Genomic DNA, 23,385 nt, shown 5'->3' on the forward strand with positions numbered 1-23,385 from the left:
AAAGGAGCCAGAAGCAAAAAGTAACCCATCCTTTTACGAATGACACCGGATAATGAGATCATTTTTCTTCCACAATTGTATGCGATAAAGTCAAACAATACTAAGTGTGCTGAAAGGATGTGAGCATCATCATCTTTATAATTACAGCAGCAATTCTTAAGAACAAGTCTACAGTATCCAGGTGAGATTAAGCACTGTAGAAAGACTTGGCGTGAGTCTTGGGTATAAAAACATAAAGACTCCTTTTACAATTTTCCAGCCCACATTGAAGACTGTACAAAACAGCATTTCAAATATAAGTGCAGCTCATGGCAAGCCTCAGATCATCACACTGTCAACGTGTGGGCAGATAGCATGAAGTACTCCAACCAACCCTAATATTCTGTTTGGCTCCTTTATGTGCTTTGCTAAATGTATCAAACAAACATTAAAAAAAAAAAAAAAAAAAAAAAAAAAACCATGTTTCAAAGTCATATTTAGATTCCCACAATGATGTTCTGGTGTAATTTGATGCAGACAAAATAATTGCAGGACAGATCAGTATTTGTCACGACTCGAAAGTCGTACATCTTTGCGGGTATCCAGAGATCATGATTGTATTGTTTTGATGATTTCTTTGATTTAGCACCGCACATTGTCCCTCCCTCCTGCGTTCTGAACCTTTTCCTATGTAAACACGGGCTGTATAATAGCTCCGCTGTTTATTGTAAATATTTGTTACTTGTTTTTGTACTATTACCTGTAAATACTTGTAACATTCTTTTTTTAAAAAAAAAATTAATACAGAACCAAAACGTATTCTGGAAGCTTTCTCATTCATCATTTCTATACCTCATAACTCAATAGTGGTGATTTCCTTTATTCCCTTTATATTGCTTAAATTTATTCATTTTATTTTACTTTAAACTTTAAAAATAGATGTTATGTCCCTTATACCCCTGGACATAAAAGGAGGGATGTAACATATTTTTTTATTTTGTATAAAGTAAAATAAACACATTTAAGCAGGGAATAAAGGAAAAAGGCTTATAGGTAGTGTGGCAGCACATTGATAATTTCTACTTTTTCAAAAGCTTACCTCCTTGTTTTCTATTGGCTCACGTTTCCAAAATGTTTATTCAGTGAAAAGAAAAGAAAAAAAACAAACAAACAAAAAAACAACTAACTAACTGCTTTTTCACCAGGCAACTTTTGTTCATGATAAATTTTATTTCATTATTATTTGGTCTGACCATTAATGGCATGATACCACCTAACAATAAATGTTGCAGCTGAAAACAATTGGTCTGTTTTTGTCAGTTCGTTCGTCTTCAGTAAGTGATTTATTAGAATTCTGTGTTTTTGAATTCTTTAAAAAACTGGACTTTCCGACTTCATGAGAAAGAGTTTTAGAAGGTAGATAACTGATAATTATTTGTATATTTGTGCTTAGTAAACAAGTTCACAGAATGATCAGAAGATCAGAAGCAGAAACGACTTCGCTGTCTCCTCTTGAAAAGCAAAATGCTGATTAGACCTGTTTGCCTCTACAATGGACAATTCAATATTTTAACAGCACAGCTGCTAACATTGAGCCTGGTCCACAGTTGCTACCGCAGTATCAACAGCAAAAAGTCGAGTTCAAACAAACACAAACACTCCCATATAACCTACAGAGACTAAGCGCCATCATAGCCACATCATATCATCAGCATATGTGTGTTTTCTATTCTGTTAGCTGTAGTTTGTTTCTTTGCCTTTGATAGCTCATTCTATAGCCACACAGGTACTACCCAGCAGCACATCAGGGGTTTTACCACTAGGGGCTGCAAATGTTCAACTATAGGAAAAACAATCTCACCTCTTTGATAATAGCCCCACTGATCTGTTGCTGCATGGCAAAAGAGCCCTCCCACTGTTCCTTTTGGGCATGTGTGGAAAAGGACTGGACATATGTGGGTCCAGTAGACATGGTAGTGTAGCTGGACTCTGCTACATATCCTTCCTGCTTCCATGGAGGCAAAACATCAGCAGCCTGTGTGACATACTTGCGCGTGGTTAATGGAGACTTCACAGGTCTGATAGGGGACACAGACACTCTTGAAGTTGGAGAACCAGGTCTAAAAGAAAGAAAACAAAGCATGTTTCAAACAGAAACTAAACAATGATTTTATTTTTTTTTAATTATACACTTTAATGAGACTTTAAGGACCATCTTGCTGGATAAGGTCCTTTAGAAAAAAGAAAAGCACTTTACCTCACAGGTGTGGGCGTTGGAGCCTTAACATGTCTTACAGGGGAAGGTGACTGGTGGCGAGCAGCTGTAACCTTTGAAATCGCTGTAGCTGGCGGTGGGGATATTGAGGTTGGTTTTCCAGGAGCACGAGGGGGTGTCTTGTGAGCCAAATGCTGAATCTCAACACCTCCTTCCGTTTGCATTTCTATCATGGCTGATGACTCAAAATGAGCTTCCTCTTTCTATTAATTAAATACAAGGCTGGATTATTCTCTAATCTTTTTTTTTTTAGGACTATAACATTTAGAAGTGATGATCTGTAAATTAATTTCACAATTTTTGTCATGTCCATTGAATTGAAACTAGTGTGAGTGCTATTGGAGGATAATCATATAGTAGCATATTATTTTGCACTGGGTTAGTACTGCCTCCTGGTTAGAATACAATGTGATTCAAGTGCATATTCAAGCAAATTCAGAGCATAAAATCAAATGTAATTTATTATTATTATTATTATTATTATTATTATTATTATTATTATTATTATTCAAATACAACATATGTTTGGATTACAATTACCTTTTCCACCTTGGTCTGTGAAATGTGAGAGGTTGAAACAACTGTTTTGGTCTTCTTAGCAGGCACTGCAACTTCTTCGCCTGAAATAACGCATTGTAAAGTATACTGTACCACACTGATTTACTATTAACAAGTAAATTGCAGATAAATGCTTAAGGATTTAAATAAAACATGTTGATGAATTTACCTTGAACCAGTAGTTCGGCAGTTGAAGTGGCACGTCCACTGCTGTTAGAGGCAATAACTGAGTATGTACCAGAGTCTTCAGGAAAAGCCTCAGTAATCAAAAAACTGTAAAGGTCTCCATCTTGAACAATCTGAAAGTCAGCGGAGCTCTGAATCTCAGCTCCCTCTCTGTAGAACTTCACCACAGGTGTAGGGATTCCTGTCACACGTACGTCCAGTCTCACTTGTCTTCCTTGTCTCACAGTCATGCTTTGTAGTCTCTGAATAAAGGTCGGTGGCGCAGTTTCCACTGTGGAGAAAAGGCAGGTTCAGTACTTACTTGTTAACTTAGGACATGCTATTTATCAATATCCATAGATTAAATTAGTAACCTGTAACCAGGAGTTCAGCAGTGCTAGTGGCTTGTCCAGCACCATTGGTGGCTCTCACAGAAAACCTTCCGCTGTGTGCGGCTGTCACGGCGGGGATCCTCAGAACAGCGCGGCCTTCGCTGAACGAGATCTGAGCGCCGGGCAGAGCGGCAGCAGAAAGAACCTGGCCATCACGAAACCAGCTCACCTCAGGAACTGGATTACCTGAAAGGAACAGAGAATGTAATATAACACTAAGGGAATTGATAACTATGTACTATGTCATGGCTCAGCTTATAAACAGTCCATCAGGAAAGAAAGAAAGATGTTCAGGATGTGGCATTTATACTTACCACTAACTTGAACTTCGAATGTTGCGGCACTACCCTCAAGTGCCACAACACTCTGAAGCGGCTGTGTAAACGTTGGCGCCTGGGTTGTCATAATGGTAGGCACCCTGGAAAATACAAGAATGAGGCAGTAATAACTTTAAACTTCAATCCATTTAAAGTCAAAACATTTATTTCATAAAACACAAAAAAAAACAGTGTTGATATTTATTTTTTCTACATGACAATATGAATTATAGAGGAGCTATTTTTAGCTGCTGAGAAATTTAACTGACTAATCACTGGGTGTTGTTCCTTCTACCATGCTGCACCTGGCTCTGAGCAGCCTGTCATCTGAGAGACTAGTGGCTCCAAAAGGTCTGTGTGACAATTCACACACCTAACTGACAGCATATAGACATCTAAGCGCAACTCCCAGCTGTGATTTCAGCCTTTGAAACACATTACCTATCCAGATGCAAATACGTAAGGGCTCATGATTAAGAAAAGCATAAAAAGTATTCACACTCAGAGAAATCAAGCAGGAACGGCCTAGTATGAGATGGCCTTCTCCATGATTAGGCCACAAACATCACATTGCATTTTTTTTACATGCTTTTATCCAAAACAGCTAACAAGTTAGATAGTATACAATTCAAGCATCCAGCTTTTTAAGAATATGGTAGTGACCCAAGAGCTGAACTTTCTCTCAAATTACCCAAAAGAAAATGCGAGATATACAGTGATCATTATATATTATACACCAATGATTATACAACAATGACCTATACCGTACAAATGCTCTAAGTTTTGGTTACAGTCTTATTACAAGACTACAAGACAGAATGTCAGCAGTTGCCATTGTTAAAGTAAACAGGGTACAATCTTAAAATGACATCTGTTGTGTGAACCCCTGTTAACCTTTCTTAACATAATAGCTTGTTTTACTCAAATCTGGTCAATGTATATTTGCTCCCCCTGGGGCTAAAATACAAATACTGTACACAAAATAAAATTATTTAAGATTCAGTACACTATTGACATAAAATTTTATTATTTAAAATGCCAATTTTTGAAAACAAAGAGAACCATTAATGCTCATTAGCACCCCCTAACAACTTTTTAAATTCCCAGCCAATAAGACCAGCACCAAATTTAAGTAAGGTCACCAGGCTGCAAATATACCCTGTTCTATATTAAGCTGTAATACAATATCTCTACATGTACATTTATTAACTATCAGCTCAACTAGACACTTCTGATCAAATAGACAAAGCTATTTAATATAAACACATGGGATTTTATTTTCTCTATTTCCTTTATCAGTCAGTTTCTCAACATTATAGAACAATTTTCTACAATACCTATAAGATCAACAGAGTTCCTAATAGTAGGTGATATAGTTAAGATAAAGCAGAGGAAAACATACAATAAACCTATTTATTTATTCCAAATAAGTTATAAGCATTTCTGCTTATAAACAATTAAGTAATTAGTAAGAAGAGTTGCTGTTATGTTGAACAATTAACAATTATACTACATGTTCTGTTCACAATTTCTTATGGCAGGGGCCTATTAAACCTTATTAGGTCACCAAAATTTTATTTACTACTCAGAAATATCTGAAAACCTACATTTTCTCTTAATAACAGGAAATAACTAAGTTTAAAATAATAACTGAATGAATCAATTAGTTCAGTTGGAATGGAGGATGCAAAATTATACTCAAAGCCATCTTCTTTTTAAAAAAAAAAAATCATTACAGTTATTTAGCTCCCTTAATACACTACCACTAACACTGCACTCCAATCAAATATTATTGTCAACCATCAGAAATAAACAGCAACAATTTCATTCCAACTATTTAAAAGAAACTAATTATTTCTTTAAAAAATGTACACTATTTATCAGTCACCATTTGGGTCAACAGGTGAAGTCCAAGCTCATCTCCCAACATATATGTTTGAAATTGTACATGATAAACAAGCACAAATTATTTTAAAAAACACAAACCTAAAGTTCACATTAAACTGTAAGCTTATATATAATGATTGATGTCCTGTTAGACAGAAATGGCAATCTCCAAAAATAATCAGTTGGTTTGCTTGATTGACAGTCACCATGTGGCACATAGCTGGAGGTGCAACTGATAGCCCTGCTGCCGATTCCCTTAAAAAGACATCGCGGCCAAGCTGGGACACCACTCTAATGCTATCACAGGCTATTCTTGGCTTTTCTCAAATCATCGCACCATATAATAACCTTGAACTTTTAAAATCAGGTAATTCTTTGCTGAAACATTTATATATATATATATATATATATATATATATATATATATATATATATATATATATATATATATATATATATATATATATATATATATAAACAATTGCAGCATCCTGTTGAGCCCCTGAAACACCATATAAAACTACTAAAGGCAATTCTGTAATATAGTATAAATGTGAAGGTAACATGCATGATCAAACAGTAAAAGACAGTAAATAAATATCTGTCCATGGAGTAAATGCAACTTACTTGGATTTAAAAGGGTGCCTATAACTGATGGGACTGTGCCCAGAAGGCTACTGCCTCAGCAACAATCCTTTTATCCAGTATGTTTCCAGAATATCCAAGGTGAGAACAGTTGAACCTCAAAACAACCCCCAAAAACAAAACTACACAGGGGTAAAGACCGTGTAGTTTTGCTTTTCCCTTGCAATCCCTACACCCGAGGCAAGGCTGGGAATGCTCCAACTGCTCAGGAGTGCTAATACACTACTTTTAGTTTATATACCTCTAGCCTAGCCTGCAATGTCACTTCACAGCCACTCCCCATTCATCCCCTTCACTCAAGGAATCATGGGAGATTGATGCATATTATACAACCTTATATTTGCCTCTCAGTTTTCCCCAATCTTTGTCTACAGAGGTGCATAATAACATGATATTCCACTGGCATGCTCAGAATACTCAATACACAAATTTTGATGATTTGCAACTGTTAAATGTTATGTTTATGCCTCCCTTTTAAAAAAAAAAAAAAAAAAAAAAAACACCATGCTGTTTAGCCAGGCCCTCATGGCAAGCATTAACCTGTCGATGACCAAAAGGAGCAAGTGGCTGTCCCTGTCACTCAAACAGAAGGCAAACCCCCATAGGAAGGGTCAGCTGTAATGAGTACAGAATACCTAACTTGCTTTGTTGTTCAGATCCTGTTTGTTTGTTTATTTATATCAAAGATGTGATCCTTAACTAATGACACAAATACATACAAATAATATTACACTAATCACAATACACAATATAAACCTAAGCAATATACATTTTATTAAGTTATTAGTTGATGTTCCATGGCATCACATTACTAGTCTAGCAGTAAAATAAAATTATTAAATTAATTCAGGTTAGGGAAGTAAAGTGATGTTGCAATGCCTTGCTACTATCCAAAATACAGCTTAAAAAGACTTCAATTTTATGCACTTGATTAATCATCCAGGTTTTGGAGTTGATAGACTAGTACAAGCTTCCCAATCTGTTTCTAAGGCCACCTTGCACTGCACATTTGTTTAATTTATTTTTCTTTACTGCTGTGAAGCAGCATTGGTCTTTTGACCAATTTTATTCTTTTCCAATGGTCAAAAGAAAGAGAAAGAAAGAGAAAGAAAGAAAGAAAGAACGAACGAATTACTCCAGCTGATGGTACAACTTTTAGGTTTTAATCCAGATGTTTGTTTCCATTATAATTACAATAAATTTAATAACTTCTTAGTCAGTTTATTTCACTAGGATATCAAGCATCAAGCTGCATCTCTACTTCAAGCAGCAATGGACAATATAATAGAGTGGTTGAATCATTCCTGCCTGATACCGAATGTCTCTAAAACAGTTTGTATGCATTTTTCTATTAAAAAGGATGATATTATTCTGCTGGTTATTATAGCAAAAGGTCAATGAGGTGTGATTATCAATAAAAATGTAACTTTGTCACATTTATCATACTATGTTGCGACCTGATCTAGTAGTACTGCTATGAAACCTCTGTATATACTGTATAAGCAGACACATAAGGTACTAGATTTTTTAAAAAAATGAATTTCTATCACTCCTGTAAAATTATCTTGTAACTTTTGATTTTAATATTGCCAAATGTAACACTACCATATAAAAGTTTACATGTTCTTGCCCCACCTCCCCTCAAAAAACTTTAGTGCATAATACATGCTACAATGACGACCAGGTCAGCAACTAGAGGTGAGTGTTATGTTAAATACAGTCCAACAACATTTGCCAGGTCAGCTTTTTCAGTTAAAGCAGAATACTGGAACTCACTGCTGACAGCCATTAGAGAATGTGGCTCCTTAAAAACCTTTAAATCAGGTGTCAAATAATGGCTGAAGGAAAAACAATCACGTGAGCATTAGATAGTTATTGTAATTTGTGGTTGTTAAAGGTGTAAGCAGAGGGACATTGTTGGATATGTTGATTTAATTGTAAAATGACATGTACATTTAAATATGATATTCTTAATGGACATTTAGTTGTTTTTATTTTATGTATAATATTGCATGCATCTAATATGATTGTATAATGCTGAATGGACACTGCTCTCTAGGCTACTGTTGTAACTGCTACCCAGGGACTAATGTTGAAAAGACAGTTACAAGACACATATCGTGAATTGTCCCTGTACTAAATAAATAAAAAAACAAAATATTTTACACTACTAGTCAGTTCTAAGGTTTAGAAATTGGATTTAAGTAAAAAAAATTTGAAACATATGTCCACCAACCATTTGATTTGGAATTTAACTATAGTATTACTACAAGTTACGGAACCTGGAGCCAATCCCAGGGAGCATCAGGCACAAGGCAGGGTACACCCTGGACAGGGTCCCAGTCCATCACAGTACCCATTCATACACTATGGAAACACCAATCAGCCTACCAGCCTACGGGGAGAACATGCACACACACACACACACACACAGCCCTGGCAGGAATCAAACCCCGGACCCTGGAGGTGTGAGGCGAACGTGCTAACCACTAAGCCACCACATTGTGCGCCCCACAATGACAAATAGGAAAACACATTAACAAACCAGAAAACACACTAAGAAACCAGACAAAACAGAAAAGGTAGATAGAATTGGCGAATGGATTACTTACCGCTGATTGGACAACACATCTGTCAATCAATATATAAGGAAGTAAGAAATTGTAAACAACTTTTGTTTCTTGTTCATTAGTGGACTTCTGTGTTTACTTTAAACCACTTTTTTGACCATAATGAAACTTTAAATGTTAGAAAATAACAGTTTATACTGTCAAGAAATGAGAAAATGTAATTTATTAAGCGCTACTTTAAGGAAATAGATTCATTCACATACCGTGATTTTGGATATGTTGTTCACATACCATGACAAAGATTAACTTGCGCTCTTTAAAAACACACCTAAAGGATGCAGGTCTGTTTAGAGGATAAAAAATCTATTCCACATTAAATGAAGTAAGGAATGCTATAAGATCAGAGCTGTGTGAACCAGGACATTTATTCGGCTACCGGATAATGCGATTAGCGCTTCAGAGGAAACACAAGTTTTTGATGTTATGCGGCTGCTGCAAGAACTTAACCCACAGGGGACAGATCAGAGGACACACAGTAGATTTGTTAAATGTTTATTTTAACCGCAGTACGGACAAAACATATTAACACATGCACACACGAATTGACTTTCCATTACTGGCGCGGCACCGCAGCGTACTATACTTCCGGTAAATCTTGATTGACAGATGTGTGGTCCAATCAGCGGTAAGTAATTAATTCACACAATATACCTACCTTTTCCGCTTTGTTTGATTTGTTAACGTGTTTATAATTTGTTATTTTGTTTTCATATTTGTGTTTTGTTTTCAAATGCGTTTTGTTTTGCACTTCTAGGCCACCGTTAAAGTTAATTACTATCACTAACTATATTGAGTAAACACAATCTAGCATTAGCTAGGAGTGTACTTTCTGTGGTTCAAACCTCCTGGGAAGTCATAATTACAACATCAGGTGCTTTCAAGTCTTGTTTGTAACAATGGCGGTACGTTCGCATAATTAACTAAAAAATAAAGCAATGTTTTTTTGTTGTTTTTTTATTGTTTTTTTTAAATTAACTCTACTACTAGAAAACGAGGAGCCAAGAATGTGCATCAGTTGTGTTTTGCTTTAAAAAAACAAATGTAATCAATTTATGAATCCAAAATTTTATTGTTACATATTATATCGTAATTGTACAATGCTATCGTATTTTGTGCATTTTGTATTAGTTTGTTTTATTGTAAATAAAAAAGCCCAACAATAACTTGCTACATAAACCAAACACATAATAACTGAAATCATGGGTAAACATTCAATTTCAATAAATTTACGGTCCGCTACAGAGGTTGCATCCAATGGACATTATACTATAACAACTGAATTTGCTTAAATTAGACATTTATAACAAACAAAAAGGCCTATCAAGAATGGCTTGGGTGAAATATTATGGTTTGGGGTTGCTTCGCTACCTCAGAGACCGGACAGATTGCATTAATTGATTCAACTATGAATTCTACATCATATCAATGAGTGCTTGAAGATAATGTGAGGCTGTCTGTCTGAAAGTTAAAGTTGAACTGAAAGTGGACCTTTCAACAGGATAATGATCCTAAGCACACTAGCAAATCCACCAAGGAATGGCTCAAAAAGAAGAAATGGAGCATTTTGGAATGGCCTAGTCAAAGCCCGGATTTGAATCTCATTGCAATGTTTTGGGGGGGGGATTTGAAACGGGCAGAATATACAAGAAAACCCTCAAACATATCACAACTGAAAGAATACTGCATGGAAGAATCTCTCCAGATCTTTCAAATTTCGATGTCCATGCTGGTGGACTCGCCTCTTCAGTTCATCCAACAGGTTTTCTATGGGGTTCAGGTCAGGGGACTGGGAAGGTCATGGCAGAACCTTGATTGTGGTCAGTAAACCATTTTTGTGTTGGTTTTGATGTATGTTCTGGATCATTGTCCTGCTGGAAGATCCGACCACGGCCCATTTTAAGCTTTCTGGCAGAGGCAGTCAGGTTTTCATTTAAGATCTATTGATATTTGATAGTGTCCATGATGCCATGTATCCTAACAAAATGTCCAGGTCCTTTGGCAGAAACAACCCTCCAAAACATTAAAGAGCCACCACCATATTTAACCGTGGGCATGAGGTACTTTTCCATATGGCTACCTCTCTATTTTGGTTTTATCTGACCATAGAACCTTATCCCATTTGAAGTTCCAGTAATGTCTGGCAAACTGAATACACTCGAGTTTGTTTTTGGATGAGAGTAGAGGCTTTTTTCTTGAAACCCTTCCATACAACTTGTGGTGATGTAGGTGACTTTGGATTATAGTTTTGGAGACTTTCTCACCCCAAGACGTGATCCTTGGAGATTTTTTGGCCAGTCGAACCATCCTCTTCACAGTGCATTAAGACAATATAGACACACGTCCAATTCCAGGTTTATTTATAACATTTTTAATTGACTGGAACTTCTTAATTATTGCTCTAATGGTAGAAATGGGCATTTTCAAAGTGTATAGCCACTTCCCATTTTGTGAAGCTCAACAACCTTTTGCCTCACATCGCAGCTATATTCCTTGGTCTTACCCATTGTTATGAATGACTAAGTTAATTTGGCCTATGTTTTACCTCATATTTATACCTCTGTGAAATAGGAAGTCATAATTGATCAATTTCGTAGTCACCCAGGTGTACTGAAAATTTTTAAATATCAGTGGGAATATACTTAAAATATATTTTTCTCATATGAATTCATAGGGGTGCCAGTAATTGTGCCACACATACATTTAACAATTTTTTTTTTTTGATAAACTTGTTTTGTTTGCAATTGTTTATCCATGAGAGCAGAGTATTTTTGTGATTTTTTTTTTTTTTTTTAAACAAAATATCAGAAGGTTAAAGACAATCTTTCACATCCTTCTTTGCTCATATTTACCAAGGGTGAATATTAGGATATTTTCCTCAGTAAATAAATGACCAAGTATATTTTTTTGTTTAAATGGGCTCTATTTATCCTAGAAAAAGATGATGATGATGATGATTATCATCCCCAATATGGGAATTTATTTACTCATTTCACTAGCTAACTAGTTTATTACATTATGTGAGATAATTAATTAAACAATCAGAGGTCTGGACAACCCAAACAAGGCACTGAGCAAGCATATTAGAGTTTTTACTTTTGCAGTGGGCTAGCTAATGGATTTATGATTTGTCCACTCTGATTGCATTAGGTCAGTATATCTAACTGCTTAACGGGAAATAGAATGATTATCATAATAGGCGTCAAATAGACGGCACAAGCAGCGCAGATTTGGAGCGTCACAGATCCAGGGTCCCTCATGGGTTTCTTCCGGGAAGTGAACTGTCTACACTGTATTGCCCCTAGGTGTGAATGTGTGTGTGAATGTGTGTGTGCACTGTACCATGCGACAAACTGCCTTACTACCCAGGGGGTATTCTCACCTCACCCCCTGTGTTCCCAACCGTGTCCCTGACAGGGATAAAACTATTACACTTTAATTCTTGACCACACATAACAGTTCCCCCTGAATTGACATGCTGTAGTTAACACTACCAATGATGGATCCTCTGTGAACATTTACAACAAAGTGTAGAACCAATTTTCTCATGGAAACCTCTTTGACTTCTCCATCTTATCCTTTGACAGAAACTGCAAAAAGGCACCAGAGGATTAGAGTATGGATGAATAAACTTATTTTAAAATTACAAATTCAAAGTATTTTAGTTCATTTTATTCTGACAGCATTTTATTCACTTTCATAAGGGGACATGCTATGTTGCTATGTAAAAGAAGACAAACATTAAAATAACAATATAGAAACAATTTTTGAATTTCACTTAGAGTTAAAAGACTAATCAACAGATCTCCATACATTATGGAGATAATTACCATAATTACTCTACAAATCGGCATGTACTATTCATAATCTGGATGGCTAATTATCTTGTTGAACGTTTTTGTTTACTGTTTTTTTTTTTAATATATTAAACCTTTTTTCACTGATGATTAAAATTAAGTGATCCAAAATATTACTTTATTATTTTTTTTTATAATAGATTAACAATGTTTGATTTTTTTAAAACTGCTGCAAATTACCTAAATTAAGAAAATGTTATGTTTTTGAATTTAGTAAAAAAAATAAATAAATAAAAAAATTTTTTAAAAAAGTGTAGTATATTGAATTTTACATGATTTTGCAGTGATGCACGATGAACAGAAAAATAACAGCACCGTTTTTATATAATCCTTTTACATAATTAGTTGTCTAATGTCCACATGGCTTACATTTTCTCTTTCTGTATTCGGCTGCTACTCAAAGTGTTTGAACGCATCCGCAGTGACCAGGAGCGCAGGAGAGTGCTGGTCAAAAAACAAACAAACAAACAAACAAACAAATAAAAATCAATCACCATTCACATAATTTGACAAGTGTTAGATTTGACAAGTCACTGTAGACCTATTTGAACGTTTTACGTGAATGGTCTTTTTTCTCTGTTGGCTGAAAACTGAAAGCCCTGTTTTTAACCAAGATATTTCAGTGACAACACTAATAAACATAGTTAACTGTTAGGTAACATTAGACAATATATACAGTGAGGGAAAAAAGTATTTGATCCCCTGCTGATTTTGTACGTTTGCCCACTGACAAAGAAATGACCCGTCTATAACTTTAATGGTAGATTTATTTGAACAGTGAGAGACAGAATAACAACAAAAAAGTCCAGAAAAACGCAGGTCAAAAATGTTATAAATTGATTTGCATTTTAATGAAATGGAAATAAGTATTTGACCCCTCTGCAAAACATGACTTAGTACTTGGTTTAAAAACCCTTGTTGGCAATCACAGAGGTCAGACGTTTCTTGTAGTTGGCCACCAGGTTTGCACACATCTCAGGAGGGATTTTGTCCCACTCCTCTTTGCAGATCTTCTCCAAATCATTAAGGTTTCGAGGCTGACGTTTCGCAACTCGAACCTTCAGCTCTCTCCACAGATTTTCTATGGGATTAAGGTCTGGAGACTGCCTAGGTCACTCCAGGACCTTAATGTGCTTCTTCTTGAGATACTCCTTTGTTGCCTTGGCCGTGTGTTTTGGGTCATTGTCATGCTGGAATACCCATCCACGACCCATTTTCAATGCCCTGTCTGAGGGAAGGAGGTTTTCACCCAAGATTTGACGGTACATGGCCCCGTCCATCGTCCCTTTGATGCGGTGAAGTTGTCCTGTCCCCTTAGCAGAAAAAAAACCCCAAAGCATAATGTTTCCACCTCCATGTTTGACGGTGGGGATGGTGTTCCAGGGGTCATAGGCAACATTCCTCCTCCTCCAAACACGGCGAGTTGAGTTGATGCCAAAGAGCTCCATTTTGGTCTCATCTGACCACAACACTTTCACCCAGTTGTACTCTGAATTATTCAGATGTTCATTGGCAAACTTCAGACGGGCATGTATATGTGCTTTCTTGAGCAGCGGACCTTGCGCGCGCTGCAGGATTTCCGTCCTTCACAGCGTAGTGTGTTACCAATTGTTTTCTTGGTGACTATGGTCCCAGCTGCCTTGAGATCATTGACAAGATCCTCCCGTGTAGTTCTGGGCTGATTCCTCACTGTTCTCATGATCAATGCAACTCCACGAGGTGAGATCTTGCATGGAGCCCCAGGCCGAGGGAGATTGTCAGTTCTTTTGTGCTTCTTCCATTTGCGAATAATCGCACCAACTGTTGTCTCCTTCTCACCAAGCTGCTTGGCAATGGTCTTGTAGCCCATTCCAGACTTGTGTAGGTCTACAATCTTGTCCCTGACATCCTTGGAGAGCTCTTTGGTCTTGGCCATGGTGGAGAGTTTGGAATCTGATTGATTGATTGCTTCTGTGGACAGGTGTCTTTTATACAGGTAACAAACTGATATTAGGAGCACTCCCTTTAAGAGTGTGCTCCTAATCTCAGCTCGTTACCTGTATAAAAGACACCTGGGAGCCAGAAATCTTTCTGATTGAGAGGGGGTCAAATACTTTTTTCCCTCATTAAAATGCAAATTAATTTATAAAATTTTTGACATGCGTTTTTCTGGATTTTTTTGTTGTTATTCTGTCTCTCAGTGTTCAAATACAACTACCATTAAAATTATAGACTGATCATTTCTTTGTCGGTGGGCAAACGTACAAAATCAGCAGGGGATCAAATACTTTTTTTCCTCACTGTAGTCAAGTCAAGCATACACTGATAGATTTTATTTCACATTAATGAGCTCAAAACCTTCTCCATTTACCTTGACGGAAAGCTAGGACACATCACTTACAGTGATGCTTGAAAGTTTGCGAAGCCTTTAGAATTTTCTACATTTCTGCACAAAAAATGATCTAAAACATCATGATCTAAAACATCATCAGATTTTCACACAAGTCCTAAAAGTAGAAAGTGCCTGAGGTAGCACATCATGTTTGCGCCATTGACAAAAAGTCAGCAAGTTGCTGGCCAGTGCTGGGCTTTGAGTTTTAGGGTTCTCTCTTAATATCACACATGACAAGATCATGTTTGGCTAGCATCTTTACTTTTTCTTGCCATGTTTAAGTGTAACGTGATTGTGTTGTGCTAGCTTTACTTTGCACTTTATTTTGCTCAGTGTTTCCACATAACTGCATGTTTCAGATTCTGAAAAGGTTGTATATCATCTCTACACACTAATTATTCTGATTAGTAGAAAGCTGATACGTGTAGTGGGATTCAAAATGACTTGTGGGTGCTACAGTATAGTTACAGCATTGACAGCACACTTTGTTTAAATGAGGGGTGTCCAGTATGAGCTTGTACACTATGGACACTATGTATGTACAGATGAATACAAATTTGAATATATACAGATGAGTAACACCTTGTTTATATACATAAATGGATAAAAAAAAAATGGATTATTGCACAGTTAACAATAGAGGGGTGAGCAACAACTAATAATAATGTGTGGGTTGATGATGAAAAACAGCTAGCAGTGCTACATTATGTTGTTGAAAAAGCTTTTTTGTGAAAGTCAGTAGAAACTAGCATTTGATTTCTCTGGTTTATTGGTAGTCTACTGAGTCTAAATGTAAAAGCCCACACAGTAATCTGTCACGTACCATGGGGAATACGGAAGCAGAAGCGGGCAGCAGGTTCAGGCAGTATAATCCAGAGGAGTAATCAAAGTTCGTAGTCGTGAAACAGGCAAGGGTCAGGTGATCATGCAAACAAACAAAACGGGGCAAGGCAGAAATCGAGGTCGAGAATGTAAGCAAAGGTCAAAGTCACTTTTCGAATAAACACTGTAGATGAGGCTTGGATAACGACAGAGAAGCTAGTCTGCCGAACGTTTACTTCACAAAGTATGTCTGCATCCAAAGTCTCTTAAAAGCTGTGGTGAGAGGGCAAAGTGATTGGCTGCAGGTGTGTGTGATCAGAACTCCGGGGAAGGTGAGCGGATGCGTGTGTGGGAAGTGTAGTCCTCAGCGGCCATGTTAGAAGTGGGTGTTTCTTCTCAGGAAACCGAGTCATGGCTGGGCTGAGATATGACAAATCTCCTTGTCCTGCATGCCCAGAGTACTGATTTGTCCTCCCTTGATAATATTTTAAGAATTTACTTTGTTTAACACCCTGCTGTAGACTTTACCCAGATAAAAATCAACATGTTCCACAGAATACATAAAATTTTTTAAAAAAACATCATCAGTAAGATTCTGTGTTGCTTTTAGTAGACAAGTACTGGAAGATCTAAGCCATATTTATTTTTTCTCTTGCACAGGCACATGGAGAGGGTTATTTTAGTATCTTGGTGCTGGAGATCACAGATGTGATTTACACGGCAACCATTTCAGTTAGGTTCACCAGCGTTCTGCACTGGCGTAACATCTCATGTGTCACTCGAGGACAGCTGCAGCCTTCTCATTCCAAGTTTGGAAAGCATATAACTGTCTCACTGACTTTCTTCCTAGGGAAGGGGTTGAGGGCTTTCTTTCACATGCAGGTTTAGCTTATAGGAAGAAGAGCATGAAGGCCAAAAAAAATGCCAGTTCCTTGTGTAAAATTCGGTTCTTTGTAGTGCTGGACCACCTGGCATAAGCTGGTCATCTTGATGTTATCAATAATCACACAATATAGGGTAATATAACAAAGTAGGCTAAGTTTTATATAAATGACCAAACTATTGAATAGTAAATAAATAAATTAAGTAACACTCAGAGCTTAAAATAATTTTGTACCTCTTTTGCAACCATTCTCCTATTATATCCTTATACAAGAACAGCATTGCTTTTCCCCTGACAGGCAGCAGCAACTGCAGCTCCTTAAATGTCAGCATGTTTACATGCATATATTTGAATGGTGTCTCCAGAGCCAGCAGAACTAACCAATGTGGGTTAATAAATTACTCGAACAGACATTAGATAAGCGGTAAGGGATAAAAACACATTGGCTTGTGCTGTTATAGGAAAATAGTCATAGTTAAGAGTCATGGGATGTGGCTAGACATGAAGCTAAGTTCCTGTTACTACTCTGAAGTTGATTGTTTTCAAATGACCGCAAATCCCAAAGTGTTTTATTACATCACCTCTTATACCACAGCAATTTGCCATTGATTACAATTTTTAGTTGCATTTAATGTTATGGACCATCTGCAAGACGTTAGTTCCTATTATCTCTTTTGTTACAGCAGCTATAAACAGTCATTCCCTCACTTTCCTCTCTCTCTCTCTCTCTCTCTCTCTCTCTCTCTCTCTCTCTCTCTCTCTCTCTCTTTTTAATCTATTTTGAAAAAAGAAATGAAAAATGCAGCTTGTCATGTTACCAGGAACCCGTAAAGTACAAAGTTCCTGTGTGGGAAAATGGTTACGCAGGGCTGATACTGGTTGAGACTCCTTCCATAATTGCTAACTAAACGTCTCTTTACAGAAAACTTCACCATAGCAACAATTACATCTTTTTCTTTGTTAAATAACAACACGATTTTAATCCACCACTACTGTTAGAACTGCTGTTTATAGTACATTTATATAAAAATAAAAACTTTCTGACCAATTAAATTTGAGAATTCAGCAGACTTATAGTATTAAGGAAGATCTAGAGGTACTGCCCATACACGTACTGCCCAGTATTTATCCAGCAAAACTCAAGCTATAAAAGCATGGTTGTACATTAAGAATGCATTCTCCATATGTGTTATCAATGAATATTTCTGTGGAGATGTAGATGAAGTTTTGGCAAAATGTTGAGACTACAGATGTAGATGCAACATTCTACTGAAGTTTCTGATTATAATTTAACAAATTTACACTGAAATGTTATAATACATACACCCATGGGAGTACTTTCAAAGATATTTATGCTTAAATTAGGTAAATGTTATCATGATTTGTATGAGCACCATCTTACAGACAAATTACTTAGGAAGAGGAAGGAAGTAAGGAAGCGTTTGTAAGGAAATCTTTCATTTCTGATTGCAGACCCTGCCCCCTTGTGGTGAAGTAAGATGGACAAAACGTACAATTGGTGTAGCTTTTTTTCCCCTTTGAAGACCACAGTACACTGCAAACAGTGTAAGTAAAACCCTTAACCCTCAACTGCTCAGTTTTATATATATATATATATATATATATATATATATAATAGATAAATGTAAGTCTCTATGAGAGTCTGCAAAATGCCATAAATATAAATGCATCAAATTTCCAAATTTTTTGTGCTGAAATAGTACACTAGCTATGTTCTGTCTTTACACTGTGGTTTTGTCATATGCTCCTGTTTCATCTTTGCTACTGGCTGCAGTTAAAGGTCTTCTGATTTCATTTAGAAATAGTATATTGAAGTCAGGGGTATCAAACATTTATCTCAAAAGTATCTTCTGAATGAACATGTGTACTGTGCATATATCATGTACAAACGAGAAAACACGGTCCACTTTATTAGGAACACGTACACCAATCAACCAATAATGTGGCAGCTGCACAATGCAGATACAGGTTCCACTGATGTTTATATCAGAATGGGGAAAATGTGATCTCAGTGACTTGGACCGTGGCATGGCTGTTGGTGCCAGAGGGGCTGATTTGAGTATTTCAGATACTGCTGATCTCCTGGGATTTTCACAGACAGCAGTTTCTGGAGTCTACACAGGCTACAGTGGGCACAGGTTTAAAGAAACTGGTCAGCTGAAGATCACCTGCCTCAATTGCCCATTGTAGCCTCAGATTCCTGTTCTTTTCTGACAGGAGAAAAACCTGATGTAGTCTTTTGCTGTTTTATCTAATCTGCCTCAAGGATTGATGTTTGTTTTGAGAGGCTTTTCTGCTCACAACGATTGTATGTAACCTACTGTAGCCTTCCTGTCAGCTTTACCTAGCCTGGCCACTCTCATCAACAAGGCATTATTATGTGAAGCTCTTGAGGATCTACAGTGCATCCGGAAAGTATTCACAGTGCTTCGCTTTTTCCACATTTTGTTATGTTACAGCCTTATTCCAAAATGCATTGAATTCATTATTTTCCTCAAACTTCTACAAACAATACCCCATAATGACAACGTGAAAGAAGTTTGTTTGAAATCTTTGCAAATTTATTAAAAATAAAAAACAATAAAAGCATATGTACATATGTATTCACAGCCTTTGCCATGACACTCAGAATTGAGCTCAGCTGCATCCTGTTTCCACTGATCATCCTTGAGATGTTTCTACAACTTGATTGGAGTTCACTTGTGGTAAATTCAGTTGATTGGACATGATTTGGAAAGGCACACACCTGTTTATATAAGGTCCCACAGTTAACAATGCATGTCAGAGCACAAACCAAACCATGAAGTCCAAGGAATTGTCTGGAGACCTCTGAGACAGGATTGTATCAAGGCACAGATCTGGGAAAGGGTACAGAAACATTACTGCAGCATTGAAGGTCCCAATGAGCACAGTGGCCTCCATCGTCCGTAAATGGAAGAAGTCTGGATTGAACTCTTCCAGGACTCTTCCTAGCGCTTCCTAGGCCAAACTGAGCGATCGGTGGAAAAGGGCTTTAGGTGGGGAGGTGACCAAAAACCCGATGGTCACTCTGACAGAGCGCCAGTGTGTCTCTGTGGAGAGAGGAGAACCTTCCAGAAGAACAACCATCTATGCAGAACTCCATCAATCAGGCCTGAATGGTAGAGTGGCCAGATGAAAGCCACTTGCCAGTAAAAGGCACATGACAGCCCGCCTGGAGTTTGCCAAAAGGCACCTGAAGGACTCTCAGACCAAAGATTGAACAAAGATTTAAATCTTTGGCCTGAATAACAAGTGTCATGTCTGGAGGAAACCAGGTACCACTCATCACCTGGCCAATACCATCCCTACAGTGAAGTATGGTGGTGGCAGCATCATGCTGTGGGGATGTTTTTCAGCGGCAGGTTTGGGAGACTAGTCAGGATCGAGGAAAAGATGAACGCAGCAATGTACAGAGACATCCTTGATGAAAACCTGCTCCAGAGCGCTCTGGACCTCAGACTGGGGCGAAGGTTCATCTTCCAACAGGACAACGACCCTAAGCACACAACCAAGATAACAAAGGAGTGGCTACAGGACAACTCTGTGAATGTCCTTGAGTGGCCCAACCAGAGCCCAGAATTGAACCCGATTGAACATCTCTGGAGAGATCTGAAAATGGCTGTGCACCGACGCTCCCCATCCAACCTGATGGAGCTTGAGAGGTCCTGCAAAGAAGAATGGGAGAAACTGCCCAAAAATAGGTGTGCCAAGCTTGTCGCATCATACTCAAAAACACTTGAGGCTGTAATTGGTGCCAAAGGTGCTTCAACAAAGTATTGAGCAAAGGCTGTGAATACTTATGTAAATGTTTTTTTTTTTTTAAATAAATTTGCAAAGATTTTAAACAAACTCCTTTCATGTTGTCATTATGGGTTATTGTTTGTAGAATTTTGAGGAAAATAATTAATTTAAACCATTTTGGAATAAGGCTGTAACATAACAAAATATGGGAAAAGTGAAGCGCTGTGAATACTTTCTGGATGCACGGCATATGATTTTATGCATAGTTTGCTGCTATGTGATTGGCGGATTGCATAAGTACTATACATAATCCATGATACAAAAAGGGGGGGGGGCTGTTTTTTCTGAAGAGCACTGGGTCATCAAGGGGTTTTTTTGTTTGTTTTTTTTTTATTTGCATTATATTATTATATTATTGTGTATTGTGAAACTTGTTTTGCTCTGGTTGGTCCATGTTTCCACATGCCTGTGCGTTCCTGATTTAGAAAAGATTGTCTCTCACCCATAATTAATCCAACTAGGAAAAATCACCTTCATCCATATCATGTCTCAGCTGGAGCATGTAGAGTAGCAGGCTTCAGGATTCAGAAAGAGTAGCTTGCTCTATATTTATATAGCTATATTTATTGCTATAGTTTATACATAACTACATTCCAAATTAAACCTTTTGCTTTCTGAAAGTAAATAAGGAGTAGGAATTTTCTTTTTCTGGCTGTTGAACCTACTTGTCTGTCAGGCAACTCTGAATTAAAAAAAAAAATAATAATAATAGTCAGGATAATAAATTTCCTTGTCCCAGGCTTCTGAGATAGTGATTTATCTATGCCTGTTCAGTAATTCTTAGGTTATCCTATTATTTTACTAATCTCACGTGCTTTTGAGAATGTCAAAATGACCTCAGATTAGCTGAATATATCCACAGGAGAAATATGCTATGTTATACCAAAGATTATTGAAAATCTACAGATACCAAACAACAAGGGTTTTAGTGCTGAAAACATGCTTTATTGAATCAATTATAAGGCTCAAGGAGGTTGCATTCATTAGTAATACTATAATTCTACATAAACTCAAACCAAAATATAGGGCATATAGTTCCTGTTTTGAGATGTTTATTTCCACAGATGTTGTCCCTGTGGTACATTGGTTTGCCCAGCAACTGTGAAGATAAATTCTAAAACTAGTACACACACACAATGCAACAAAGCAATCCTCCAAGAGAAGGCTCTGCTTCTGCAAGGAAGTACAAGATAGACTTTTACTATTGGCCAGGAGATGTTAATTTTGAAAGTCCATTCAAGCGATCCCTTACCAGAAACAGGGCACATTAAACATTTTAGCTCATGAAGTGCAGGCCGCTCGCACTTTGAGCATGTCTTTAAAATGGTGGTATGACATAATCAGTTTGAACACAAGACCTAGTCATGCTGCTTACATGAGGGTAAATGCACGCAGAATTCAAGGTCTTATGGTCAAGTTATGAAATTGATGTGATTATAGTAATATCACATGTACACATACAGTGTATAGCTTTGTCTCGTAAATTTCGTAAAACTTCAACAGGGAGCCTCTCTACCTGTTGAGGCAATCTTAAGACTTCAACTTTTTGTTGAGGCACTAAGTTTAGTTCCAGCTTTAACAGGGTATTCGTTCCATGAGAAACTTTCTCCTGATAAACAATTAGTTCCATTTGTTTTAGTTAATATCGTCTTAAATAACAATTCATACAGTTCCCATAACCGGTAAATTCGGCTATATACATTATGTACATGTCACAAAAATTGACCAAAAATCCTAGTCATAATTATCCAAAATGGCACATTTTATAACAACTTTAGACTTTAGTCTAGTTCTGCATAAATTAATGTCAAGTTTGATATAAAAATATTTCATATTTACAGGAACAGATATCCAGGTATTCATTAAGTAAATATCTTCTCTTTTTTTTTTCTCATTCAATAAATAAAAAGGCAGATAATGCGAGAAGGGGAAGAAAGTATCATTATTAGATTTATAGTGAACGAACGCTAATGGTGACAGATGCTATGTCAGACCCATACTCATTGGAAAGTTTGAGGGTGTACACCCCAGCATCACTAGATTTTACACTAGTGATTATGAGGGTGGTTAGGTCCTCCGTAGTCTCAATGTGGAACCTTCCACTCCCCTCTGATGTTGCAAGTGATTTTCCACCACAAGACCACTCAATGTTTGGAGAAGGCTCTCCAGAGAATGCACATGCTATGGTCAAAACCTTCCCAGGTTCAATGCTGATATCTTCAGGAAGGGCTTCAATTTTTGGTGCTGAACCTTTTGAAGTAAAAAAAAAAAATTTTGAAGAGGTTTGTCAATTGAAGGTCATATGCATCAGTAAGCTATATAAATATTTTACAAATGTTTCTGACCACTGACAAAAGTGGCTTTAGCTCACCTTGACCACTGAGTAGAGTGGCTCTTATTGAGGATCCCTCAGCATGTGAGTGACTTGACATCATACTGCTTGAGCTCGTAGCATACATTGATTCAGAAGTCATGGAGGACAGGCTGGACATTGACATTGTTTCAAATTTCATTTCAGCCATGGTGGAACTGCTTAATGATGTTTCTTGCACTGCACTCTCCATGTGGATGGATTTTGAGGAGAAACTCTCATGCATACTGCTGAGCGTGGCACTCTCTTTCTTAAGCATTTCAAACCCTACATGGGCCTTGGAGGACACTGATTCTGTAAGATGAATGAGCATTCAATTAGTGTGTGTGTGTGTGTAGGTTAGTGCTGTTAAACATGGGTCTCTAAAATGTGTTAAGAAAATACTGAATTATA

At 37.2% G+C, this 23,385-nt stretch overlaps 2 protein-coding genes and 1 long non-coding RNA gene across 20 annotated transcripts in view; all 3 read right to left on the reverse strand.

Annotated features, from left to right (window-relative positions):
• Positions 1–6,416, reverse strand: part of ttn.1 (titin, tandem duplicate 1) — a 148,558-nt gene extending 142,142 nt beyond the window's left edge. For both annotated transcript variants that reach the window (XM_053680801.1, XM_053680800.1), the window contains exons 1-7: positions 6,201–6,416; positions 3,684–3,787; positions 3,352–3,555; positions 2,982–3,269; positions 2,795–2,874; positions 2,237–2,457; positions 1,841–2,099 (exon numbers count right to left, since the gene is read on the reverse strand). In XM_053680801.1, the coding sequence (XP_053536776.1) occupies positions 1,841–2,099; positions 2,237–2,457; positions 2,795–2,874; positions 2,982–3,269; positions 3,352–3,555; positions 3,684–3,774 (1,143 nt within the window). In that variant the 5' untranslated portion in view covers positions 3,775–3,787; positions 6,201–6,416. The remainder of the gene's footprint in view (positions 1–1,840; positions 2,100–2,236; positions 2,458–2,794; positions 2,875–2,981; positions 3,270–3,351; positions 3,556–3,683; positions 3,788–6,200) is intronic.
• A 3,489-nt stretch (positions 6,417–9,905) lies between these two features.
• Positions 9,906–17,055, reverse strand: LOC128632909 (uncharacterized). The gene is made up of 3 exons (XR_008396536.1): positions 15,897–17,055; positions 13,072–13,146; positions 9,906–12,435 (listed from the first exon to the last, which is right to left on the reverse strand). It is a non-coding gene; the product is annotated as an uncharacterized LOC128632909 (long non-coding RNA).
• A 4,489-nt stretch (positions 17,056–21,544) lies between these two features.
• The window catches only part of ttn.2 (titin, tandem duplicate 2), a 181,850-nt gene continuing 180,009 nt past the window's right edge, over positions 21,545–23,385 (reverse strand). For all 17 annotated transcript variants that reach the window (XM_053680786.1, XM_053680799.1, XM_053680798.1 and 14 more), the window contains 2 exons: positions 22,993–23,286; positions 21,545–22,871 (listed from right to left, as the gene is read on the reverse strand). In XM_053680786.1, the coding sequence (XP_053536761.1) occupies positions 22,573–22,871; positions 22,993–23,286 (593 nt within the window). In that variant the 3' untranslated portion in view covers positions 21,545–22,572. The remainder of the gene's footprint in view (positions 22,872–22,992; positions 23,287–23,385) is intronic.

This window comes from Ictalurus punctatus, chromosome 6, assembly GCF_001660625.3.
Source record: "Ictalurus punctatus breed USDA103 chromosome 6, Coco_2.0, whole genome shotgun sequence".
In the NCBI taxonomy this organism is placed as follows: Eukaryota; Metazoa; Chordata; class Actinopteri; order Siluriformes; family Ictaluridae; genus Ictalurus; species Ictalurus punctatus.